The following is a 26,172-nucleotide window of genomic DNA, read 5'->3' as shown; positions in this document are numbered from 1 at the left end:
GCTCTATCTTTAGATACATATTTAAGAATTGACCTATCTTGTGAACTATTGACATTTTTAAAGATATAAGCTCATCCCGATGTTACTCTAATCAAGACCTTTCATTTGAGTACCCACATCGATATTTCATATATTTATATATATTAGATATATGTATATATGAAAAATATATCAAAAATGTATGTGGGTACTCAAATGAAAGCTCTTGATGAGTGTAACGTCGGGATGAGCTTATATCTTAAAAAATGTCAATAGTTAAAAAAGTACAGTGCAAATTAACATAATTAAGAAATGACCTTGTATCTTGTAAACTATTGGCATTTTTAAAGATATAAGCTCATCTCGATATTGCACTCGTCGAGACCTTTCATTTGAGTACCCACATCAATTTTTCATATATTTTATATATTTATATATATTAGATAGATGTATATATGATAAATATATCAGAAATGCATGTGGGTATTCAAATGAAAGCTCTCGATGAGTGTAACATCGAGATGAGGTTATATCTTTAAAAACATCAATAGTTAAGAAAGTACAGTGCAATTTAACATAATTAAGAAACGACCTTGTATCTTGTGAACTATTGGCATTTTTAAAGATATAAACTCATCCCGATGTTATACTCATCGAGACCTTTCATTTGAGTATCCACATCAATTTTTTATATATATATCATATATTTATATATATTACATATATGAATATATGACAAATATATCAAAAATGCATGTGGGTACTCAAATGAAAGCTCTTGATGAATGTAACATCAGGATGACTTTATATCTTTAAAAACGTCAATAATAAAGAAATTACAGTGTAATTTAACAAAAGGCGTTAATTAATAAAGCAAAATTTTATTTATTTATAATTCACAAGTCACGGCGGTTTCATAGTGACTGCAAGGTTGCTGGTTGTTTTTAATAGTTGAACTTTTAAGTCTTTAATTTTCTAAAAATTATAATAATTTTTCCTCTCAACGCAGAGCAATAATTATTGTAATAAATTCAATTAAAAATTATAATTAAAATGATGTAATTTCAAAATATTTAAAGAATTTCCAGCTATTTTTAGAGTGGTGCCTGACTGTTTATATATTATAGATATTTCATATCTCATATCTTCTAGACGAATCTACCGACGGCGGAAGACTTTATATAATTATTCAATAAACAGAACTGAACCCTTAAAAGTTCCTCTGAATAGTTTAAATAATTATTTAAACAAATTTTATTAATTATTTTGACAAATTTCTTATTTCTTCTTTTATAATAAAAAAAAAATAATAAATTATTAGAAAGTTATAACTCAATTTACATTTATTAATAAAAATAAATTTGTGAAATTTAAAAGAGCTCACGGTCCATTAAACGATCTTGCTTTAACAGGAAATTACACTCAATAAAAATAAAAAAAAAACAATATTATTTATTAATCAATAAAATCTATAAATTAAATTAAACACCCAATTTAAAGTCTAATTTTTAAATACAAAGTTGTGTTTACGATTATTTATTGTCATAATTTAATAGCGGACATAAAATATTAAATTTAAAACTCAAGAATTTAAAAAAAACTTGTTTGAGGATTTTTATTAAAATAAAAAGAAAATACCTGAAAGTTTCACAAAGATTTGAATAAAAAATGAAGATAATTAAATATCAAAACAAATAAAAGTGATTTTTTTGTAAAGATAAATACGGAAGTTGTTAATCAATTTAAATTTCGGCACGTGGCCCTTAAAAGACCTAAGGAAAAAAAAAACTATAATTTGACGGGTCCGAATGAAGATATTAAAAATAAAAGATAAAAATGAAAAATTTTTTACAATAACAAACACAAAACCGAATCTTAAAAACAAAGGAACCAGGTGTGCGCATATGTTTAAGAGCACATACGATTTACGATTGGCTCAAGACTTATTGAGAAAACATCTCATAGTTTCTGTTAGTGGAACATTTAAAGATTTAGTCCCGCCTCAAAAACCCGCCCTGTCACTAATTTTCCGCCTTTTAAAATTATTTTTTTTCTCCTCTTTAGCTTTTTTTTTTCTCATTCATAGTCATCATCATCTCGTGCTCTCATTTCTCGAACCACTCCAGCATCCACTTAACGCCTCGAGCAATTAGTTACGCTTGTCTAGTGAACCCTGTCAGTCTTACCCCTTTTACGTGTCGAGTTTTAATTGTTTGAAAAATAGTTTAGAAATTTTTTTTATTAGAAAATTATTTTCTATATTGTAAAAGTGATAATGCCGCGGAAAAGAAGAATATCTACGTCTTATTTAGACGAAGAAGATTATTCAATGGATGAAAAGTACAGCAAAGACGACATTGAAGTTCGGGCACCAAGAAATGCCGCAAATGCACGGGAAAGAGCGAGGATGAGGGTTTTAAGCAAAGCTTTTTGTCGACTTAAAACTACTCTTCCTTGGGTCCCTGCCGATACTAAGCTCAGTAAATTGGACACACTTAGATTGGCCGCTACTTATATTGCTCATCTCAGGGCGGTTTTAAGGGAAGACACTGATAGTCAATTAGATTCGTCAAAACCTTTGTCTCTTACTTTGGTAAGTTTATTTATCTTTTTTTATTCATTGAAGAAAAAATAAATTTTCAATCAAGTGAAATTTAAGAAAAAATTTGTTTTACTCAAATTTATTGCTTTAAAATTATTTTCTTGATTCAAATTAATTTTTTTTTTAATATTCACTTGTTAGAATAAAAAAAAATTTTTTTAGATATAAATATATGCCAACATATATCTAAACAATTCATTTTAATTAAATAAAATTTATTTGAACCAAGAAAAATTTATTAAAAAAATTTCTAACTCAAATTTATTGCTTAAAAATTGTTTTTGAGTTCAAATTAATTTTTTTTTTCAAAAAATTCACTTTTTTAAATAGAAAGAAAAATTTTAACACAAAAATATATGTCAGAATATATCTAAAAAATTCATTTTAATTAAGAAAAAATGTATTTAAAAATTTTTCACTTAAATTTATAGCTTAAAAGTTATTTTTTTGATTTAAATTAATTTTTTTTCAAAATATTCATTTCTTAAAATTAGAAAAAATTTATTTGTAAAAATATATGCCAATATATATCTAAAAAATTTATTTTAATTAAATAAAATTTATTTGAACAAAAAAAAATGTATTAAACAAATTTCTAACTCAAAGTTATTGCTTAAAAATTATTTTCTTGATTCAAATTAAATTTTTTTCAAAATATTTACTTCTTAAAATTACAAGAAATTTATTTATAAAAATATATCCCAGCATATATTTAAAAAAATAATATTTTAACTAAAAAAAAACGTAATAAAATTTTTTTTATTAAGCTACAAGCTCAAAAATTTTAATAAAATAATAAAATAAATGCTAATTATTGTATTTTAAAGCAAAATTCTTAAATGTTATATTAACAAAGAAGAAAATAGCTGTCACCAGGTGGGACAAATCTCTCTCAGAAACTCACTAATAAAAGTGATGTCTGTTTACATTTTACCAGTTGGATCAAATCAGTCGACGAACTTTCCTAGTTTTATTTCGTTTAAAGTTGGTGTTATTTATTATTTTACTCTTTTTCATTAAAATTAAAATTATTTTTAAAACAAATTATAAAATTCATCAAAACATAATAGAAGGTATTTTTTGACAACTAAAACAATAAAATTTTATATTTATATCTCAATTAAAAAAAAAAAAAAAAAAAAAATTGTTGAAGAAAATTTAACTTTATTAATAAAAATAATTTTCTTATTTCTTGTCAGTCATGGCCGTTTGCCTATCAAAACAATACATCATCCTCAGCCCTGGTAAACACAAGTTGTCCCGTATCATCGACATCCGAATCATCGCATTATAATCAATATTGTCTTCGTCAACACCACGAATCAAATGAAGTACAGCGTTACCAAAATTTATCCAACCGATATAATCACGAGTCACACCAAATATACTATTAATTACAATTATTATTTTATTTTCGGGTGCCCTCTTTTCTTCTCAAATAATTAATTAAAAAAATATATATCTACTAAATTTATTTACATTAATGTTAATATATAATACAATATTTGAAAAAAGTTGACTAGTCTGACATGAAATAATATTATTATTTAAAAAATTGATCAGCATCCGGTCAAAAACGGAAGCGCTAAAGGATCTGTCGTAGTTTAAGATTGACATAAGGATCGAGAAGACTAAAAGTTAAATAAACACTGAGAAGGAGCTTTTGTATTAAGCTAAGTATAAAAACAATATATCATCTTCCTAAAATAAGCAGTACAGTGTACAGTACTTAACGGCACTTTATCTATTTACCAGACTTTTTTTTTAAGTCATTTGTTGGGCATTACCTTCTTTACATTTTTATTAATTATTACTTCAATAAAATTAATTAAGTATTAATTAAAAATTGTAAAATAATTTTTTGTCACAAAAAATCCGATCCTACAATATAATTTTGAGTATTTATTTGAATTATTTTAAAAATAAATTATAATTATACTTATTGTGAAAAAAAAAACGATATTTTAATACTATTTATAAATTTTTATACATTTATGATGTAATTTAATTTAAATAAAATTGAAATTTATTATATACTACATATCTTCTTTTATTTATTTACTTTTAATAATTTTTAATTGTTAAAAAATTCAGTTTTTAGTAAAAAAAAATTTTTTTAAATTACATTTCAATTAAAATTATGTTTATAAATTTTTTAGACATTTATGATATAATTTAATTTAAATAAAATTGAAATTTATTATAAACTAAATATCTTTTATTTATTTATTTATTTATTTATTTATTTATTCAATTTTTATGTCAATGCAAACTAGCCGAATGACAATAATATACATAATTTTTATAATAAAATACACGTATAACAACATTAAACATATAAGACTAACATCATCATATTTTAAGGAAGTTAATAATTTTGAATGATTTAATAACATAGTTGCAAAATTTAATAGTACTGTACAATTTATAAGAATGAGAACAACAATAGAATGAATGAGCAATATTTGAAAGCTAATTTTTTTCAATGGTAACATATTAGATGCTTTAGTAATTTAGAATGTAAATTTTTGATTTAAAATTTTTAAATGGCCTGTTTGACATTTATAGTACATTTTCTCGTTCTAGTTTCACAAAAAATTCAAAAGCTTTATTTTTGAAGGAGTCTAGGCTGAGTGATTCTATGACTTCAGTGGGTAGCTCTTTCCGGATTCGAATTGCAGAGATTACAAATGAATGCTCGTAGATTGTAGTCGAGAAATTTGGCATTTTGAAAAGAATGTTATTAAATTTCGCTGCAATTCTGTCAGATCTTCTTCTAATAAGATGATGATAATGTTTTAGATCTTCTGTCAGTATAGTTGATATCCTGTGCCTCAGATGAGAAAAGTAACTTGGATTGTAAAGAGTTGTGTATAAGGCAAGCAATACCTCCACCTCTAATATACTGTCCATTTGAATTAATAAGACCTCGATCTCGACGGTGGATAACATAATCCTTGAAAGTGACATGGTTATTTGGTGTGAGCCATGTTTCAACAACAGTGATAATATGAGGCTTTAAGGTAGTTGTAGCGTGATAGGCATTTCAACAGAAAATTATGAAATTTTTTTTATTGAAAGATAAATATATTAATAATTCACTACCAAAATTTCAGATCAATTGACCGCACCGTTTTTGAGTAATTAATTTTTGAAATTGCATCTTTTACACGTAGCGGTATAGAGAGATGATAAAGAGTATGAAATCTTTGGCCCACTCGAGTGGTACGGAAGATTTCATACTAACTTTACCATCTCTCTATACCTCTACGTGTAAAAGATACAATTTCGAAAATTAATTATATTACTCAAAAACGGTGTGGTCAATTGATCTGAAATTTTGGTAATGAATTATTAATATATTTATCTTTCAATAAAAAAAATTTCATAATTTTCTGTTGAAATGCCTATCACGCAACAACAACCTTAACTCATTTACTAAGGCTTCGAATTGCGGTGAATGAGCAGAGAGACTATTTATATTTAGGCTCAGAATATTGATAGATGACAAGATGTTAGTAGTTTTATACGGTAATTGCTAATCCAATTTAGCTAAATCAGCTTCAGAGCTTATCAAGAGCTTCAACGAATCATCATCTTTTTTAGCATAGACTTTGCCTTCAGAGGACCAGACATATTTGAAATTTCATTGTTTTGCTTTAATTTATTAATTTGTTAATATTTGTTGAAATTTCGTTGTTTTTCTTTAATTTATTAATTTTTAATTGTTAAAAAATTAAATTTTTATTAAAAACAAATTTTTTTTAAATCTATTTCATTTAAAATTATATTTATAAATTTTTTATACATTTATGATGTAATTTAATAAAAAAAAAAGTTTATTATATCAAATTATCTCGGAGTTGAAAGCAATAATAATAAATTAAATTAAAAATAGACTCCTATAGTTTAGTAGTTAAGGATAAATGTGGATGAAATAAGTTTTAATCCTACTTAATACCTAATGACTGTCCGTAGATTAGTTGAAGATGGGAGTAAATGGTTTTCCGAGATGTTTAAATCGAATGTTGCAACTGGAGTGCCCGGTGTGACCGGTATGACCCCATTATAATATATCTCATGAATGAGAAAACGCGGAAATTGAATATCCCCTGCTCTAGCCATAAGACAGTACATCACGGAGGAGCTTTCATTTTTATATTCTTAGAAACGTAATTGAGCTAGGAGGGATGCTAAGATAAACGACTCTGGAATTTTATTGATTTATTTTAATAAACCTCCCATTAAATTTCATTACTTGTAATCTTAAAATAAATTTATCTCGATTATTGACGAGGGTCTGAGTGTGAACAATTTTAAATTAAATATTTATACAATTTACGGGGGAAATTTTTATAAAAATATTCTTTCAGATTAATTTGTCTTTTTTTTATTATTAAGATGAGCAATTACTTGATCATTTATTATTAATAATATATTTTATTAATCTTTTAATTCTTTATAAGTGAAGTTAGCTGACAGCTGTCAATATTTTTTTAATAAAATTATTAAAAAGCTTCTAATGTCAGTTAACTTCAGTGTTATTGAGTTTTTATAAATTGCTCATTAAATAATTTTAATTATTCATTTTAGTTTTCAATGGAATAAAAATTAAATTAATTAATTTTTTATGATAACTTACCGATAAATGTTAGAAAAGATAACGATCGTTTTTTTATTCCTGAAAAAAAATAAACACAAGAGATAACCTCTACAGAGTAAGTTGCCGTAACTCTAGCCACATTCACACAGTACTACATTTTGACATTTCAAGATAAATGTAAATAAAAACAGGTTAGAGGTTCATTGTTTATATTTTGATTGTAAAAGAGTAAGTAATAATTATAAACAATAATTATATTTACTTTGTTCTGATGAAATTGTGGACTTTCAATATTATAACAAAAATTTTAAGATACTGAAGTTAGCTGACAGCTGTCAATTTTTTAAAATTTTATAACAAATCAATTACAATTAAAAAAAATACTTGTAAAATTTTCCACTAATACTATTTTTTTAATTTTCACATGTGGAATTTTTCAATTAAATTTTTTTTTACAATAATTTAATTGTTATAAAATTATAAAAAAATGTCTAACAATGTCTGTCAATTTCAGTGTCATAATTTTTATAATTTTTTTTAAGAAATAATAAAAAAATGTCCCCCATAAAAATTACAAGTGATGTAAATTAATATAACATTAAAATTAGCCGTCATTTCACTATTTTTTATTTTTTTTTTTTTAACAAAAAAATTTGTTTAAAGAAATTATTTCTAAAAAATTGCATTTTTAATTTTTTAAAATTTCTACTTGTCAATTTTTTCTTCTAATTTATTTGTTAAAAAAATTCTAATAACCATCACATGTCTCTCAATAAATATAATAAATTAAAAAGCACTAAAAAAATATTTTCTTCTTCAAACTATTGAATATTTAAAATAAAATAATAAACAGCTGATTATAAATGTAAGTATCATTAATCAAATCTAATTATCCAACAATATTAAAATCCTTCTATTTTCACAATACTAAAGATAGTCGACGTTTTTAATGTTTTGATTTTTTTTTTTTTTTCATTAATTAAATTAGAATAAAAAAATATTTTTTTAAAATTGCACTTACAGTTTTTCAAGTTTTTTACAAATCTAAAATTTTTTTATTTTTTTGTAATAATTTTTTTAATAAAAAAAAATTCAACAAATTTTTTAGATATTTTTAACTTAATTTTCATTTTTTTTTTCTAATTTATTTGTTACAAAAATTCTAATCCATCACACGTCTCTCAATAAATGTAATAAATTAAAAAATATTTTCTTCTTCAAACTTTATTCAATATTTAAAATAAAAAATAAACAGCTGATTATAAATGTAAGTATCACAAATAAAATTGTAATTGCCCAATATTAAAATCCTTTAATTTTCCAGGTGTCAATAAAAAAAAACTAAAAATGTCATATTTACGCGGATCGGCGAACTACGTGTGGTGCACAACAAGCGTCCTGGGCAAGGGCGCAACCGGCGCAGTCTTCCAAGGCGTCGACAAGAACAACGGCGAGCCTGTCGCCGTCAAAACCTTCAACTCCCAGAGCCAAACTCGTCCAATAGACGTCCAAATGCGCGAATTCCAAGTTTTAAAAAAAGTAAAGCACGAGAACATAGTAAAACTCCTAGCAATAGAAGAAGAGCAAGACGGCCGGGGCAAAGTGATAGTAATGGAGCTGTGCACCGGCGGGAGCCTGTTCAACATCCTCGACGACCCTGAAAACACCTACGGCCTAGCAGAGAGCGAGTTTCTCTTAGTCCTAGAGCACCTGTGTGCAGGAATGAAGCACCTCCGCGACAACAACCTGGTGCACCGCGACCTCAAACCCGGAAATATAATGAAGTACATTGCAGACGACGGCAGCACAATCTACAAGCTCACCGACTTCGGAGCCGCCCGAGAATTGAACGAAGACCAGCAGTTCTTTTCACTGTACGGCACTGAAGAGTACCTCCACCCGGACGTTTACGAGCGCGCAGTCCTCCGGAAGCCAGTAAATAAAACCTTCGGAGCTACTGTTGACCTCTGGTCCATCGGAGTGACTCTTTATCATGTAGCGACCGGCAATTTACCCTTCCGACCCTTCGGCGGGCGGCGAAATAAAGAGACCATGTACTTTATCACCACTCGGAAAGACTCTGGAGTAATTTCTGGAGTCCAGGCTTATGAAAACGCTCCTATTGAGTGGAGCAAGGAGCTCCCGAATAATTGCAGGCTGAGTTATGGTTTAAAAAAAATTGTAACTCCGCTTTTAGCCGGCTTGTTGGAAGTCAACAAGCAGTACATTTGGAGTTTTGAAAGATTTTTTAATCAAGTCACTGATATTTTGTGTAAAAAAGCTATTCATGTCTTCAATTTTCATACCATGCAGTCTCTCCAAGCTTACTTGCATCCTGAAGACAAACTTTCGGCTCTTAAAGCTCATATTCAGGAACAAACTGACATTTTACCTCATGCTCAGATTATTTTATTTGGAGAAACGCTTCTCTCGAAAATAATTGACGAAAATAGAGTCGCTAAAGGATTTCCGGGGACTACAATTGAAAATCCTTTTTGTGTATTTTCTAGAGAAAATAATAATGTTGTTTCTGCGGTAATTAATGGCTTAAATAATTTACAATCAACTGTTATTAATTCTTCTTCATCTTCTACGATTACTGGAACTACTGTTGGAAATTCAGTGTCAAGTAATTTAGAAGGAATATCAGCTGGAACTAATTCTAATTCTAATTCTAACAGAGATAAAAAATGTGAATCTATTATTTTTCCGACTTTTGCTAATCTTGTTTCAGTAGAAAATGACGCGAGTCAGGCGAAATTAGCTTGCTCGGTTGGACACTCTTGTAAAAGGACTGTAGACAGATTAGCAATTGCTAGTAAATTATCTCAAGATTCTGTCAATGCTTTTGTTAATCTTTTATCTTCGGAGTTGAAGAGGTTGACTAAGCAGGTTGATCATTTGAGAGAGTTGACTAGAGCTGTGGAAAAAATATTTACTGCTGCTGAACGGGGCGATGCTGTTGCAATTCAGGCTATTAAAAAATTTTCTAACACTTCTTCTGTGCCTCATTCGGTTGGTAATGAGACTAAGAGTAATGAGTGGCGTATGGAATTACACTTGAGGCATAAACAATTGTTTTCGGAACTAGCTCCTGCTATTGCTCAACTTTATCAGAGGTTATTTATATTTTTTTTTAAATTCTGAAATATTTTTGGTGAATTGAGAAGTTTATAAATTATTATTTGCAGGTATGTTAAAGATGAAGTTTTAAAAGCAGAGTGGGAATCGGCGACACGGCAATTAACATGCCCGTGGAAAACTAAAGCAAGTCAAAGAGCTTCGACTCTTGTTGATAGACTTCGCGATGGCTGGCAACATCTTTTGAGAGATCGGGCTACTCGGACACTTACCTATAATGATGAACAGTTTCATGTGTTAGAAAGGATAAAGGTATATTATAAAATAATAATAATTTTAGTTTATTATATAATGACTTTTGTTAAATTGCACTGTACTTTCTTAACTATTGAGGTTTTTAAAGATATAAGCTCATCTTGATATTATACTCATCAAGAGCTTTCATTTGAGTACCCACATGCATTTTTGATATATTTTTCATATATACATATATGTAATATATACAAATATATAAAATATATGAAAAATTGATGTGGGTACTCAAATGAATGGTCTTGTTGAGTGTAACGTCAAGATGAGCTTATATCTTTAAAAATGTCAATAGTTCACAAGATACAAGGTCATTTCTTAATTATGTTAAATTGCACTGTACTTTCTTAACTATTGATGTTTTTGAAGATATAAGCTCATTCCTCTGTTACACTCATCAAGAGCTTTCATTTGAATACCCACATGAATTTTTGATATATTTTTCATATATACATATATATATAATATATATAAAATATATATGAAAAATTGATGTGGGTACTCAAATGAAAGGTCTCGATGAGTGTAATGACAAGGTGAGCTAACTATTGACATTTCTAAAGATATAAGCTCATCCCGATGTTACACTCATCAAGAGCTTTCATTTGAGTACGCACATGCATTTTTGATATATTTTTCATATATACATATATGATATATATATATAAATATATGAAATATATGAAAAATTGATGTGGGTACTCAAATGAAAAGTCTCGATGAGTGTAACATCGGGATGAGCTTATATCTTAAAAAATGTCAATAGTTTACAAGATACAAGGTTATTTCTTAATTATGTATCTAGAGATAGAGCATTTTAAAATTAACTATTATTAATACTTTTAGGTAACAGAAACTGGCCGTAGATTAAAAATGCTTTTAGAGACAGAATGCATACCCGCAATAGTCCAACGATCAGAGTCACTAGCTGACTGGTATAAAATGGTCCAAACAATTTATCTCCAAAGCCAAATATTAGATAAAGACTTGAAGACTTACTATAACTCATTAGAGTCATTTGCATGTCGTATGAGTCAAGAAAGCAACGAGCGTTACGAGACTCTATCGTCTTATATAAATACATTACCAACAAAACAATCAACGAGCCAGACTTCTAATCTTCCGGATTCCATTCGTGAAGAGGGTACCAAAATGTGGCGCAATATTTGCGACATGCAGCAACAAATAGCTTTGATACTTTGCGATAATGATCTGCTGGTTGATAAAATAAATAATTTGACTATTAATAAAATTAATAATGATAATACTTTGACAGAGTTTAATGATTCTGAAAAAAATTTAACAGACCAAGATACCGACGAGGAGATAAATTATAAAAGTAACCAACAATACTTGTTATCATAGTTATTTTTTTTATCACGTATCGCTATGATTTGTCGGTGTTGAATCACGATCAACGAGCATATTGAGCCGCTGACGATGTTTCTGATCTTTGTGTTTCTCCTGAACGCTCTCAAAATGCTTCAGAAGCCTCGCAAAATCAATTCCGTCCGTCTGTTTATTATTTGAAGAGTCACCGGCTTTGCCGGCGACTATCACCGAGCTAGCTGGAGGTATCGCTGTCAATCTGCGTTGTAATGTTGCGAATGCTTCACTCTGGGGCAAGATCATCAACAGGCCGTACAGAGTTCTCACCAAAGATTCATTCCTTTCTGGTTCCAGTAACTCCAGTCTCAGATCTGCAATACAAATAAATGTATAAATATTTACGGACAAGGGTAATTAATTTTAAGGTCTGATAAATTAGAGCTGTTAATTAAAATACTGTTTAAAAATATATTATAAATGAATAGATTTATATCTAATTATAAATAACTATCAACTTTGCAGTCATTATGTGACTTCCGTGACTTGTGAATTATAAATAAATAAAATTTTACTTTATTAATTAACGCCTTTTGTTAAATTGCACTGTAATTTCTTAATTATTGACGTTTTTAAAGATATAAAGTCTTCCTGATGTTACACTCAAGAGCTTTTATTTGAGTACCTACATGCATTTTTGATATATTTGTCATATATACATATATATAATATATATAAATATATGAAAAATTGATGTGGGTACTCAAATGAAAGCTCTTGATGAGTGTAACATCAGGATGAGTTTATATCTTTATAAATGTCAGTAGCTCACGAGATACAAGGTCATTTCTTAATTATTGACATTTTTAAAGATATAAGCTCATCCTGATGTTACACTCATCAAGAGCTTTCATTTGAGTACTCACATGCATTTCTGATATATTTTTCATATATACATATACATAATATATATAAATATATGAATTATATGAAAAATTGATGTGGGTACTCAAATGAAAGGTCTCAATGAGTGTAACATCGGGATGAGCTTATATCTTTAAAAATGTCAATAGTTGACAAGATACAGGGTCATTTTTCTTATTCTCTTAATAATATAGTTTAGATCTAAATAAATATTTTTTAAAATTAATTTAAACAGCTAATAAACCTTTAAAAGATAAAATTCTTACAAGTGAATATCGGAGACTCAATTAGTTGTACTAATTTATCAATTTCCGTGAGAAATTCAACAGTTACTTCGATGTTAGCACTTTAAAATAATACATATTAAGGAAAAAATTTATCTAAATATATATTATTTTTTTATAAAAAAGGATACAATGATTTAACAAGATCGCACGCGTGGGCGTAATTCTGACCCAGCAAGCAAAGTGCCATTGTTGCGACCGGATTATGACACCACGACTCGTACAAGCAAACAAACAATTTGCGACTCTCCTGTAAAAAACAACTTGTTACTAAAACAACAATCACAATTATAACCAAACTAAATAATAAATAAATATTTTTCCAAACCTCGTTCTTCAAATCCTTCAATTTATTCCTCAGCTCAAACAACTCCGAGCTAGTAAGCAAAATAACATTCAAAGTCTGAATCATGATCCCAGCAAACCTTAAATTCTGTTCTTCTAGCAGGATTTTCGCCAGAATTTTATAAATCTCTTCCGCACTCAACAGGACACACAGCTCTCTAATGATAAATGCTCCCTTGTCTTCCAACAAGTGTCTATCAGTAGAGAACAATCTCAATAAATTTACAATAAATTTAGTGAAATATTTCGGACTTATCCTAGTTGTTTCTTTATCTTTATCTTTAGTAGATTGCGGGCTTATTATTTCAGCAATTACAACTAAATTTTGCTGAACAACCTCGTCAGAATTATCACCGAGGGTTCGCATTAAGACGGGAAATAAATCATCAATATGATTGTACATTTTATTGGGAATGTGGATAAATAAATGATAAATCCATTTTAAGGTTGCTATTTTAGTTTGAACGGAAGTTTGTTTTAAGTGTTTTGTTAAAACTTCAACAATTTTTGTCAAATTAAGTCCCTCTGGTTTTTTATCATCTTCTGGCTTGTCTTCTTTTTTACCAGCTTTCTCATCAGCTGGGTCGCAAGTAATAACAAGATTCTCAGTAGTAATTAATTCCATAAGAGCAGAATTAACTTTAGCAGCTGTCTCTTTAATATTCTTCCTATTATCACTATCATAAGCGAGACAAGGCAAAATAGCAGAAAGAATTCCCGAAGCGTAGGGCAGCATTAAACTTCCCGAAAGCTGGACAAATTCTCTCATCCAAGCGATAGCTGTCAGCTGTAGGAGCTCATCAGCGCTTTGCGCGTGAACTATTAAAATATTTATCATCCCCTGGAAGTCTACTCTAGAAGGATTTGCTTTAATGCTACGAAGAAACTCCCCCAGGACTGTGTCAGTAATTTTCTTAATCTCCGGAGTCGGATCTTCGAGGATAATAAAGAGCCCGTCTAAGATCTCCGGGAGGATTATCACAAAGTCCATGTCCGGCACAGCGTCCAAGACCGAGACCCAGGAGATCATGAACTGCCGGCCGAAAGGGCTTTTTATGTAGATGCGCTCTCGTAAAATAGGCATGAAGCCCACCAGGTCGAACATCCCGCTTTCTGTGACTATGTCCTTCATGAGACGGTCGAGGAGCTCTGTTGCGTTTTTTACGTTTTGTTCTGGGTCGCAAGCTAGCTTGCTTAGTGCGCCGAAGATGTCGGTGAAGAGAGGCAGCACGGCGCTTCGAGCGATTTTTACCACGTTGTACAGACTCTCGCAGGCGTAGTAGCGAACGTGGATGTCTGGGTCAGAGAAACAGGCCAAGATGGGCCGGATTAATTCTTCTGTGTACTGGCCAGTGTCCTTGCCCAGGCCCACTGCAATAGCGGCGAGGCCTATTAAGCCGCCTTTTCTGGTGTGGGAGTTTTGGGAGGTTGCAAAGTCTTGGCCTAATACTTTTAATAGGCGCTTTATTTGGACTGTGTTGTTGTGCGCGGAAAATTCTTTTACCATCCTGGAATTAATATTTAATAATTAATAATTTTATGACAAATAAATTATGACATAAAAAAATTGACAAGTAGAAATTTTAAAAAATAAAAAATACAATTTTTAAAAATAATTTTTTTGTTAAAAAAATTAAAAAATTGTTTAGTAACTGCTAACTTTAATTAATGTCAAAATTGACTAATTTTATTTAAATTAATACTAAGATTTTTATTTATTTAATAAAGTGTAAGTTTAATTTTTATTAGACATTTATGACAAATAAATTATTACATAAAAAAATTGACATGTAGAAATTTAAAGAAATAAAAAATGCAATTTTTAAAAATAATTTTTTTGTTAAAAAAAATTAAAAAATTGTTTAGTAACTGCTAACTTTAATTAATGTCAAAATTGACTAATTTTATTTAAATTAATACCAAGATTTTTATTTATTTATTGAGGTGTAAGTTGAATTTTTATTAGACATTTCTGAAAGTGATAAATAATATTTAGAGTAATTTCTATTGAATTTTTTGTTGAAATAAATATTAAATATGAAAGTTACGGAAATGTAATTTAATCGGGATCGACCACATCAACAAAAAATATATCAACTTTCGCAAACTTTAATTACAAATTTCACCAGTGTTAAGTGTCACCAACAGTTTTATTAGAGCCAAAATTTTTTTTAAAAAATTATTTTTAAAAAATTGCATTTTTTATTTTTTTAGATTTTTACGTTAATTTTTTTTTTGTAATAATTTAATTGTCACCGAAATTCCTAAAATTATTAAATATCTGCTAAATAAAAAAAAAAATCATACTTTTCTATCTCAGTAGCTGCTGGCTTCCTTTTATCATAAACTTTGTCATTCAGCGATCTAACACACGCTGCACTCAATGGTGCGTAATCTCGCTCCGAAATCATTTTTAATATTAAAATATTAATCACAAAATACCTGTAACATTATTAATTAATATAACAAATTAATTATATATTTGCATTGAGAGCAATATAAATTATAACCTCAATTATAAAAAAACTTATTTACCTTGCAAATAAAAACTTTCAAGCTTAGTTTAATTAAGTAATTATTTTAATTATTAATATCAATCATATTGCTTCTAATTACCAACAATTAATTACTCTAAAATAATTTTATTGTCTCCATATGACATATGACAGATAAATAACAAATGTACATATACATATTATACATGGATGTGTCAAGTGCTACTAGCTCCCTCTATGTTAAATATAAAAATTAAATTGGCCGAAATTTGAAAATTTTTTATTAAAAAATAAAAAGAAATTTAATTAATTAATTAAATTATTAAAAAAAAAATTGTTAAGAAATATTATCAAGGATTAAAAATCAAGAAATAATTTTTTTTTAATGAAAAATATATCATTTTATTAAATGACAATTGATAACAAAAATTACTAAGGTTTAGATTAAAATTAAAGATAATTACTACATAATAATAATAATTACTATGATACTAAATTGCTTGACCTAATTGTTATCATTATCATATACTTCAATAATTAATTAAATCACTGTTTTACAAATGTAAATATATAACAAATAAAAAATTTACCAACACCGTGTGCAGAGGTCAAATAATTGTTTAAAAAAAAAATATTGTCAAAAATTTTAATTTAATTAATAGGCACGATTATTTATCAATTTAAAATCCTACTATTAATATCATTAATAATTATTGCATTAATTAGACAATAACATTGCTGTTATTCAATGCACGGACGGATTGATATTATTTTTTAAGTTAATTATATACTTAAAAAAATCTAATAACAAATTACGTCTATCCTAGTAAATAATCAGCTAAAATAAATTTATAACTATATAAATTTATAATTATAACTATCGTTAAATAAGTTGTCAATGCTTCTTAACTTCCAGTAATTGTGGATTATTTTCAACGATGTTTAATAGTATACCATCGATGTATGACCGTAATTGTGCATTTACTTCTTTTTGCTCTTTTAAAGCCTGTAAAACCTGCAAAAAAAATAAAAGTATTTTAAAAATTTATAAATAAAAAAATACTAATATTTAAATAAATAATTAAAAATATTACTTCAGCCATTGTGCGGGGTTTTTCTTCAACTGTACCATTTTCATGACCATCCAACTGTTGAATAAATTATTTAATTAATTATTTAATGATGACGATAAGTATTCAGGCTGCATTAGAAAATGCTTTATCTCTAGATACATAATTAAGAAATGACCTTGTATCTTGTGAACTATTGAAATTTTTTAAGATATAAGCTCATCCCTATGTTACACTCATCGAGACCTTTCATTTGAGTACCCACATCAATTTTTCATATATTTCATATATTTATATATATTATATATATGTATATATGAAAAATATATCAAAAATGCATGTGGGTACTCAAATGAAAGCTCTTGATAAGTGTAACGTCAAGATGAGTTTATATTTTTAAAAACGTCAATAGTTCACAAGATACAAGGTCATTTCTTAATTATGTTAAATTGTACTGTGATTTCTTAACTATTCCCGTTTATAAAGATATAAGCTCATCCCGATGTTACACTCATCAAGAGCTTTCATTTGAGTACCCACATCAATTTTTAATATATTTTATATATTTATATATATTATATATATGTACATATGAAAAATATATAAAAAATGTATGTGGGTACTCAAATGAAAGCTCTCGATGAGTGTAACATCGGGATGAGCTTATATTTTTAAAAACATCAATGGTTAAGAAAATACAGTGCAATTTAATTAATTATTTACAATTAATAAATAAAAAAAATTAACTTGATTAAAAATTCAATCAAGAAAATTTTTCTATAAATTCAGAGGAAGAAAAAAAAATTACCTGGTCTCGATTTTGATTAGCCGACAACTCAGCAGCTAAACTCTGAGGATTTTTATCAAAGTCTTCATACAAACTATTAGAATTAAGCATCAAAAGTTCTCGACCGGCATGAACAGCGATAGCAGCTTGCAATTCATCTTGAGACTCCTGCAAGTTCTTATTACTCGCTCCAAGTCTGGCGACCTCCAGCAAGAGGTCTTCAATCCTCAGCCGGTCCTTATCACGATTGGCTAGTTCTTCTTTGGCAGCGTCGAGAAGTAGACGAGTTTCGTTGGCACGCAGTACAGCCTGTCGTTCATTTTCACGCGCAGTAGCCATATTAGAGTTAGCTTCGTCCAATAAATTCTCCAACCTGACCCGTTCCTCTTTGGCGGCGTCCAACTGCTCCCTTAGCCGCACAATCTGCTCCCTCAGGCTCGAGCGCTCAACCTCGATCGCTTGGACTTTCATCGCGGAGTTTTCCAGCTGGAGCTCTTTTTCTCGCTCCAATCGAGCCACCCACTCTCGATGCCGTCGCTGCTCGCTCTGCAGCTTCTCCTCCGCCCTCGCTTCGGCGTCTTTCGCCGCTTCCTCTAGCATAATAATCCGCGCTTGCAATGTCGCATTTTCCTGCTTAACTCTCGCGTAACGCTCGCCACTGACTGATTGAGTATCCACTAGAGCGTCCATTCGTTCTTGGATCAATTTTACCTGCAAATGACATACTCTGTAATTTATGTAATTAATTCCTGTGTAATTATTTATAATTTTGTTTTTTTATTGCTGTACTTACTCGGTGATTTAAGTCTATCACATCATCCTCCAAGGAGACGTCACTGTACATATCGTCGGTAGCGTCGCAAGTTGACCCCCTACCTGAACTATTAAAACTTCCACTTCTATAAAGTTGACTAGATAAATAATAAAAAATAACAAAAAAAAAAAAAAAATAATAAAATAAAAATAAAATAAAATAAAAACAAAAACAAATAAATAAGATAAAATTTTATCAATTATATTTTACCTCGCTAGTGCATTTGATCCAAGTTGTCTTGTTGGTCTCGCACTACTAAAAATAAATACAAAAAAAAAATTTTTTTATTAATATAATATGGCTTTTTTTTCATCAATTAATTTGTTCTTAATTTTTTGAAACTAACAATGAAAATTAAGTTTAAAAAAATTTTTTTTCATTGAAAAAAACATTTATTAAATTATCTTTTGTAAAAAACTTTAAAAACTTTAAGTGCAATTTTTAAGACAAATTTTTTAATTCTAATTTAATGAATGAAAAAAAAAAATTAAAAAATTAAAAAAGTTGGCTAACTTTAGTATTATAAAAATTAAGTTAGCCGATATTTAAAAATTTTTTGAAGTTTTTTTTTTATTGAAAAAATAATTACAAAAAAGTTAAAAAAAATTTTCATTTGTAAAAAAAACTTGAAAAACTATAAGAGAAAAATTCAAAACGTCGGCTAACTTCAGTATTATAAACTAAAATAAAAAAAATAAAACTTACCCGGGTGGAGTTCGTCTCAAGGACGTTCGTAACCACGTGTGTCTACCAAGTGTTGAACAAGGACTAGCAGTACTTGTTTTCCTAAGTACATAAAAATAAAATTAATAAACAATAATAATAATAATAATAATAATAAAATAAAATTTTTTTATCAATAAGGGCGTTTATGATAGTTAGTAATCGTAAGAGGCAATGATTGATAAAAATGAATTATCAATACATTTTTAATAAATGAATGAATGAATGAATATTACCCAAGAGAATGAAGACCAGTAGTAGGTGATGGCGCAGAACTGTTTCCTTCACCAGGAGACTCTACTTCAACGTCAAGTTCAACGTCGCGGCCATAACCAAACCCTTCGTAGTTCTCCTCACCATAGTCTTGCTGCTTAAAGTTAGATGAACCAGTCGTAATGCTTGGAGAATTTTGTGAACGAGTTTTTGCGGAAGAGGACGACAAATCCTGGTCCTCGAATGATATCGAAAGTGACGGTGGACCACTTTGACTTCTGATGCATCCTGCCAGGCTCCCGAGCTCCAAATTACTCACCGGTGTCTTTTCCGGTCCCAGAGCAACAGGATCGCTCTCTTCTTTATCATTCCTGTTTACAGCCGTGTTCGTTTTACTCTTTGAAATAATCACTGACGTCGACTGGTTGTCGCTGGTCTCTTCGTTTCTCTCGTAAGCATTCGACACTGAATACGGCTCCGTCAAGAAGTGAGAGCTTACCATTCTATTATTTCACTATTTATTATATACACAAATATATGTCTATATATATTTATATGTATACAACAGATGTACGTATTTAAATATATTTTTAATCGCTTTACGCCTCCATTATATAAATTTATCCGTTGACATCTGAAAACAAAAATAATATTATTTCATCATAAATATAAATATAGCAAGCACAGTTGCAAAAAAAAATTTTATCAATGTCGTCTCATCTAGATAAATATAGTTTATTAAAAAAAAATACTTTTATTTAATTTAGAAAAATTTGGTAATTTTGTTCAAGAAATTGCAGGTAAATTAAAAATTTAAACTTTCATTTTAGTGAAAGAAGTAAACGACATTTTTTTTTAATAAATAAAATAATTATTTATCTACTAAAAATAGAAAACTTGCTTGTCCAGATCTTCTTTGAATTTTTAAATAAAATTTACGGGTTATTTATTTTAAAAATTATTAAAACTGTTAGAAGCGTGACTTTCAATTTAACAACAGTTAGTTTTTAGATAAAGATTAAGTTAGCCGACATTTAAAAATTTTTTTTATTAAAAAAAATTATTACAAAAAATTAAAAATTAAATTTAATTTGTAATAAACTTTAAGTGCAATTTTAAAGAAATGTATTTTAGTTTTAATTTAATAAATGTTATTTAACCATTTAAAAAATTTTTTTAACAAATTTGTTATAAAAAATTGCATTTTTAATTTTTTTAAATTTCTACGTATCAATTTTTTTTTGCTATAATTTATTTACTCCAAAAATTCTTAAAATTTTAAAAATAATTTTCTTTGAAAACAATAATTATAAAAAAATTTTATTTGTAAAAATCATGAAAAACTTTAAGTGTAATTTTTTAAAAAATATTTTTTTTATCCAATTAAATAAATAAGAAAAAATTAAAAACGTCGGCTAACTTTAGTATTATAATTAATTTTAAAAATTATGAAATTAAAGTTAGCTGTCACTTTACAATTTTTAAAATTTATTTTTTAAAAAAATTATTTTTAAAAAATTGCATTTTTAATTTTTTAAAATTTCTGCATGTCAATTTTTTTTTCTAATTTTTTTTGCCATAATTTATTTGTTAAAAAATTCTTAAAATTATGAAAATTAAGTAAGCCGACACTCAAAAATTTTTGATTTTTTTTTTAATTAAAAAACTATTTTTAAAAAATTCCCCGGATAATTTTAAAAATTTTCTACATGTGAAAATTTTTATTTTAATTTTTTAAAAATTATTTTTCAATAAAATAAATTTTCAAATGTCGGCTAATTTAATTTTCATTTAAAATTATTAAAAATATTTTAAATTAATTATCATTAAAAAATTTCTAAATCAAAGAATATCCCTGAGAATAAATATAAAAGCATAATTAGTATCAAAACGTCACATAAAAAGCACTACAACAATAACAATCTATTAATAGCGGCCATAAATAATTACCCAAGCTATATTTGACATAAAAACCAATCGATAATGTTAAAAAAGTCACGATACAATAATATTGAGTGTAATTGCCCTCGCTCACCTGACGTATCAATGAATACACGTCGCCATACTGTCAGCTTTGACACATTTTACCTTCATAGAGGATACATTTAACATACACAATAAATATCACTTGGAATAAATGTAAACTTGTGATATTTAAACGTCACAAGTCATAATACTGTCAAATATGGATACACCTGTTTCTGTTTCGCCTGTAAAAATTTTAATTTAAACTCCTCTTTTTAATAATACACACATATATGTATGTATATATAAATATACAATGCAAAGTAAACACATACGTTAATTAGAAATAAAAAAATCACAGCAATCGTGGGAACGTCTTGATGAATCACGCGTTGCTTATCCTACTACACACTCGAGTGAGTCCTACCCATACCTTGGTACCGCTTTACTCCAACTCGATGACGATGCGATCCAAGAGCGAAGCCACAGGCCAGAGACAAATTCCGAAACTAACAATAGACGTGGGAAAAAGACAGAGCTATTAAATAAACCAGAAGGGAAGAAAGAAAACAACGGGCGAAAGCGAGAAGCGAACATACTGTAGTGTGTTGCGCATGCGTGAGTAACAGGACTGACATACCTGTAGCACCTAAAACACCTACTCACTTTTTTACCTGTATCACTCTTTTTTCAGGCCAATTACAAGGTTCGCTGACAAAAAAAATTTTTTTTGTTTTATTTTATACAGTAAGTTGTAATTTTGTTTTAAACAAAATTTCTATTCAGGTACTGAATTTTATTTAAAAGTAAATTAGCCGACTTTTGAACATTTTAATAATTTATTTTATTGAAAAATTATTTTTTTAAAATTTTACATGTTGAAAATTTTTAAAAATGGACGCAATTTTATAAAAATTAATTTATTGAATTTTTAATAATTTTTAGAATTTTTTTAATAAATTATGGCAAAAAAAAATGAAAATAAAATTAGCCGACATCTAAAAAATTTTATGATTTTTTTTATTTAAGAATCATTAGAAAAAAATAAAAAAAAATTTTTTTCATTTGTTAAAAACTTCAAAAACTATAAATGCAATTTTTAAAAAATATTTTTAGTTATAATTTAATAAATTAAGCAAAATAAAAAAATCAAAAATGTCGGCTACTTTATTATTATAAAAAAAAATTAAAAATGCAATTTTTTTTAAATAAATTTTGGGAATAAATTTTTTTTATTAAAAAAAATTAAAAAATGATCAAGTGCTAATTTTAATGTTTTAGAATTTTTTTTAACAAATTATGGCAAAAAATTGAGAAAAACATAAAAATTGCAATTTTTTTAAAATAGTTTTTAGGAATAAATTTATTTGTTAAAAAAAATTAAAAAATGATCAAGTGACTGCTTGAATGTCATGCAATTTTTTTAATTCTAATTTAATTAATAAAAAAAAATAAAAAATTGTTGAGCGGCTAATTTTAGTACCATAAAATAAAAGTAAAATTCAAGATGTAGCTTTTTGAAGAACAAAAGAATTTTTATATAATATATGCATCTGTTGATAAAAACTTCTACGAAAACTTAGATAATATTATTTACAAGTATTCTATTGTGTATATTATACAGAAATTAACAATCTGTGTTTATATTCTTCTTGTAGACTTCCTTGTAAACAAGTTCTTGCATCTGGATTCGTAGTAACATTCGCCGCTCAGCTGGCAATGTTTTGATATGAGGCAAAAGACTCATTAAAAAGTGGTAATTATCATCCTGACGATTTTGATCGGCCATTGAAGCCTCAGCAAAACTTGGAAACACTTGTTCCGGCAATACGGTCTCAAATATTTCTTCTTTTCCACTTGTTTCTCTTTCTTCTTCATTGTTGTAATTGTCAGCAATATTATTTCTATACTCCCCATTATCCACGATGTCAATCGGCTCTTTTTTAACAATTGACTCAACATATTCGTTATCTGGAGTGGCAATAACTGGATGCATTGTTCTACTTGATGGCTCATTATCAGGCGTTGTTAAATTTATTTTTATTGGCTTTTTAACAATATCTTCAGCGAGTTCTTCCTTGTTTACACTTTGGCCGTTCACCGATGATAAATTTTTACGCTCGATAACAATATTAAACAGCTTTTTCAGTTGCTTGTGATTATTATTATTACAGTAGGTTTTACTCTTGACGTAGTTGTTATTTTTATTATCTTCACGCTCCCAAATTGGCGGTCTTGGTAACATTTGGTCTTTTAGAAATAGTAAATTTTTGTAGTGGGTCCACATTGCACGATTTCTAGTCGAATATTTACTTTTGCATGGTGTCTGCTCTTTTTTTAACTCTCCTCGAAAAGTATCTCGCAAACCTTTCCATTTTGATTTTAAAACAGCTTCTAAAAAAAAATAAAAATTTAATTGCATTATTATTATTTATTTTATTTATATGCCAAGGCATTAAGCCTAATGGTAAGTACAAAAAATGTAACAGATTCATTCAATCATATAAATATTATAATGTATATTTAGAACATGAAAGAAATAATTCTATGTTCAGCAAAAAGAGTGAAAAATAACGTAATACATAACGGTAGATAATCTAAACGATATTATGCAAAGTTAATATAAATTTATACAGAGAAATAATAGTTTATACAATATTCAAATAGTAAGAGGTTGCAAACATAATAATTGTCAAAAATTTGATTCTTTATTAATAAAAAATTCATATGTTTTATTTTTGAAGATTTGAAGTTACAATGAGGTTGTAATTTCTGTTGGTAATTTCTAATTAGAAGAAATACTTGTAAAAAAATTTATGAAAATTAAAGTAGCAGATATTTAATAATTTTTAGAATTTTTTTAAGAAATAAATTAGTGCAAAAAAAATATTTAAAAAAAATTGACATGTAAAAATTGTAAAATGCAATTTTTTAAAAATTAGTTTTTGGAAGAAATTTTTCTGTTAAATAAAATAAAAAAATTATGAAATGACTGCTTACTTAATGTAGTATGAAAATTAATTTAGCAGATATTTAAGAGTTTTAAAATTTTTGTAATAAATAAATTATGGCAAAAAAACTATTAACTTAATTATTGTAAAAATTACACGGTGACTTTTAGAAAATTTAATAATTACACAAATGAAAAATAATTTTCAAGTTTTTTACGGCTAAAAAATTTTTTACAAGTGATTGTGAAAGTAAACAATTACTATAATTAATTATTATTAAGACATTGTTAATTAAAGTTATGAATGGTGTTACAATCCTTATTGTTCTATTATCTATAATACAATGTGAATTCTTTTATATTAAGAATTAATTTAATTGAAATATATTAAATACCGAGATAATATTCATTACATTGTTATAGTTTTTATAATTTTTTTTAAGTAATTAAGAAATTAAATACACTTGCCAATATTAGACAACCGAAAAATTATTTTCATTTGTGTCGTTTAAAAAAAAAATTATTTCAAGTCCTTAAAATACTTTACAAGCTTGTAAAACACAAAATAAAAGCAAATAAAAAAATAAAAAGTAAATATTTAAGATATTTTTGAAAGCAACGTTTAAAAATATATAGATATATATTTATAGAATAGAACGTTTGGCAGCATGTTCATGCGTGCGCGCGAATGATAATAGCTTGAGAAAGCGATTCGAGATCCGCATCATCCAGATACATATGAACAAGGTATATTTCTTTCTTCTACATATTTTTATTCTGTAATTTCATTTCTTCAAACAATAATGGCAATATATCATAAACATAAAATGGAAATTAGTCATTAAAAATACAAACCATATCCAGACATTAAAAAGTATCAATAAAAATTATAAATTTATTCTATAATTATTTATCAATGACTCTTATGAATATTTAGTATCATTGTTTTTATCAATTGGATAAAAAAAAAAAAAATAAAAAAAAAATAAAAGCAATTGAATTATTATGAAAAAAAATTTAATTAAAAAATTCCGTCAAAATTTTTAGAAGGATTTTTAGTAGTGCAATTGATTTGTTATGACAATTTAAAAAATTGATAGCTGTCAATTAACTTCAGTATCATAAACATACTTGGACATTTAAACATTGATGATAACTCCGTCCACATGGAATTTGTTGAATCCCGATTGTGATAAAGTACATCTTTATTATTCCAAAGAGCTGGTCGCTTGTGAATTTCAGATATCAGCTGATTTGTGTCTATTTTGTATTGATCCATCATTATTCAGCTTGTTGTGATAAAATAAATAAATATTATTATTATTAGTAAATATTTTGATGAAAACATGTATTCTAAAATTAATTAAGCTTACATTTTGTGAAATTTAAGCGAACGAGCGAGTACTAGCTGCTAGCTGGACGCTGAAAACGAGCGATTAGCGCGCATGACATTTAGTAAAGATCCAATTGGGCATTTCGCTCTATCATTTGAACTATGTGCATAATATTTATATTTTATTTAATGTAGAATATTTAATATTATAGTTTGGATCACTGTCTTTCTGTTACAATACTTAAATCAGCTGACACCTGTCAATTTTTTAAATTTTTATAACAAATCAATAATCAATAACAATAATAAAAATATTTTTTTTAATTTCCTCTGATTGTTTTTCTTTTTATTTTTACATGTGAAATATTT

At 27.4% G+C, this 26,172-nt stretch overlaps 5 protein-coding genes across 10 annotated transcripts; 2 read left to right on the top strand and 3 right to left on the bottom strand.

Moving 5' to 3' along the window:
- The first annotated feature begins 1,870 nt into the window (after positions 1–1,870).
- Positions 1,871–3,999, top strand: LOC123266238 (musculin). Its single transcript, XM_044730359.1, has 2 exons — positions 1,871–2,572; positions 3,781–3,999. Exons 1-2 carry the CDS (start codon positions 2,255–2,257, stop codon positions 3,973–3,975), a joined length of 513 nt encoding a protein of 170 aa, XP_044586294.1. The 5' UTR covers positions 1,871–2,254; the 3' UTR covers positions 3,976–3,999.
- Positions 4,000–7,301: 3,302 nt separating this feature from the next.
- Positions 7,302–11,939, top strand: LOC123266235 (serine/threonine-protein kinase TBK1). Of its 2 annotated transcripts, none has more exons than XM_044730355.1 (4): positions 7,302–7,375; positions 8,509–10,303; positions 10,376–10,577; positions 11,421–11,939. In XM_044730355.1, the coding sequence occupies exons 2-4, from the start codon at positions 8,532–8,534 to the stop codon at positions 11,937–11,939; spliced, it is 2,493 nt and encodes an 830-aa protein (XP_044586290.1). In that variant the 5' UTR covers positions 7,302–7,375; positions 8,509–8,531. The 2 variants fall into 2 exon arrangements, with proteins under 2 accessions (XP_044586290.1, XP_044586291.1); XM_044730356.1 differs by having other exon boundaries at positions 7,315–7,412.
- On the bottom strand, positions 11,840–16,160 carry LOC123266236 (protein VAC14 homolog). Its single transcript, XM_044730357.1, has 6 exons — positions 15,989–16,160; positions 15,761–15,895; positions 13,437–14,961; positions 13,240–13,358; positions 13,091–13,170; positions 11,840–12,274 (listed from the first exon to the last, which is right to left on the bottom strand). The coding sequence occupies exons 2-6, from the start codon at positions 15,862–15,864 to the stop codon at positions 11,952–11,954; spliced, it is 2,151 nt and encodes a 716-aa protein (XP_044586292.1). The 5' UTR covers positions 15,865–15,895; positions 15,989–16,160; the 3' UTR covers positions 11,840–11,951.
- A 482-nt stretch (positions 16,161–16,642) lies between these two features.
- LOC123264692 (rab11 family-interacting protein 4-like) lies at positions 16,643–22,043 on the bottom strand. Of its 4 annotated transcripts, none has more exons than XM_044728115.1 (9): positions 21,856–22,043; positions 21,591–21,765; positions 19,579–20,189; positions 19,325–19,405; positions 18,830–18,874; positions 18,599–18,716; positions 17,827–18,516; positions 17,043–17,096; positions 16,643–16,963 (listed from the first exon to the last, which is right to left on the bottom strand). In XM_044728115.1, exons 3-9 carry the CDS (start codon positions 20,055–20,057, stop codon positions 16,844–16,846), a joined length of 1,587 nt encoding a protein of 528 aa, XP_044584050.1. In that variant the 5' UTR covers positions 20,058–20,189; positions 21,591–21,765; positions 21,856–22,043; the 3' UTR covers positions 16,643–16,843. The 4 variants fall into 4 exon arrangements, with proteins under 4 accessions (XP_044584050.1, XP_044584052.1, XP_044584051.1 ...); XM_044728117.1 differs by having other exon boundaries at positions 18,599–18,686; positions 21,856–22,038; XM_044728116.1 differs by having other exon boundaries at positions 18,830–18,871; positions 21,856–22,038.
- A 991-nt stretch (positions 22,044–23,034) lies between these two features.
- On the bottom strand, positions 23,035–26,020 carry LOC123264693. 2 transcript variants are annotated; one of them, XM_044728121.1, is made up of 3 exons: positions 25,844–26,020; positions 25,602–25,759; positions 23,035–23,911 (listed from the first exon to the last, which is right to left on the bottom strand). In XM_044728121.1, exons 2-3 carry the CDS (start codon positions 25,750–25,752, stop codon positions 23,148–23,150), a joined length of 915 nt encoding a protein of 304 aa, XP_044584056.1. In that variant the 5' UTR covers positions 25,753–25,759; positions 25,844–26,020; the 3' UTR covers positions 23,035–23,147. The 2 variants fall into 2 exon arrangements, with proteins under 2 accessions (XP_044584056.1, XP_044584054.1); XM_044728119.1 differs by having other exon boundaries at positions 23,035–23,914; positions 25,844–26,017.
- Between the last annotated feature and the right edge of the window lie 152 nt (positions 26,021–26,172).

The sequence above is a fragment of the Cotesia glomerata genome, linkage group LG5 (assembly GCF_020080835.1).
Source record: "Cotesia glomerata isolate CgM1 linkage group LG5, MPM_Cglom_v2.3, whole genome shotgun sequence".
NCBI classification, from domain to species: Eukaryota; Metazoa; Arthropoda; class Insecta; order Hymenoptera; family Braconidae; genus Cotesia; species Cotesia glomerata.
Note: the sequence above shows the minus strand (reverse complement) of the source record. Positions and strands in the feature narration are given on the sequence as shown.

What these genes read in the sequence shown, in the direction of transcription:
- LOC123266238 (XM_044730359.1), top strand. Translation starts at nt 2,255, where the DNA reads ATGCCGCGGAAAAGAAGAATATCTACGTCTTATTTAGACGAAGAAGAT. An exon ending in AACCTTTGTCTCTTACTTTG is followed by an intron (nt 2,573 to 3,780) that starts GTAAGTTTATTT and finishes ATTTCTTGTCAG; the next exon opens with TCATGGCCGTTTGCCTATCA.
- LOC123264693 (XM_044728119.1), bottom strand. Translation starts at nt 25,752, where the DNA reads ATGATGGATCAATACAAAATAGACACAAATCAGCTGATATCTGAAATT. An exon ending in ATCAATGTTTAAATGTCCAA is followed by an intron (nt 23,915 to 25,601) that starts GTATGTTTATGA and finishes ATTTTTTTTTAG; the next exon opens with AAGCTGTTTTAAAATCAAAA.
- LOC123266236 (XM_044730357.1), bottom strand. Translation starts at nt 15,864, where the DNA reads ATGATTTCGGAGCGAGATTACGCACCATTGAGTGCAGCGTGTGTTAGA. An exon ending in GCAGCTACTGAGATAGAAAA is followed by an intron (nt 14,962 to 15,760) that starts GTATGATTTTTT and finishes TATTAATTCCAG; the next exon opens with GATGGTAAAAGAATTTTCCG. An exon ending in TGAGTCTCCGATATTCACTT is followed by an intron (nt 12,275 to 13,090) that starts GTAAGAATTTTA and finishes TTTGTATTGCAG; the next exon opens with ATCTGAGACTGGAGTTACTG.
- LOC123266235 (XM_044730355.1), top strand. Translation starts at nt 8,532, where the DNA reads ATGTCATATTTACGCGGATCGGCGAACTACGTGTGGTGCACAACAAGC. An exon ending in ATTGCTCAACTTTATCAGAG is followed by an intron (nt 10,304 to 10,375) that starts GTTATTTATATT and finishes TATTATTTGCAG; the next exon opens with GTATGTTAAAGATGAAGTTT. An exon ending in ATGTGTTAGAAAGGATAAAG is followed by an intron (nt 10,578 to 11,420) that starts GTATATTATAAA and finishes TAATACTTTTAG; the next exon opens with GTAACAGAAACTGGCCGTAG.
- LOC123264692 (XM_044728115.1), bottom strand. Translation starts at nt 20,057, where the DNA reads ATGGTAAGCTCTCACTTCTTGACGGAGCCGTATTCAGTGTCGAATGCT. An exon ending in ACTGGTCTTCATTCTCTTGG is followed by an intron (nt 19,406 to 19,578) that starts GTAATATTCATT and finishes TTATGTACTTAG; the next exon opens with GAAAACAAGTACTGCTAGTC. An exon ending in TTGAGACGAACTCCACCCGG is followed by an intron (nt 18,875 to 19,324) that starts GTAAGTTTTATT and finishes ATTTATTTTTAG; the next exon opens with TAGTGCGAGACCAACAAGAC.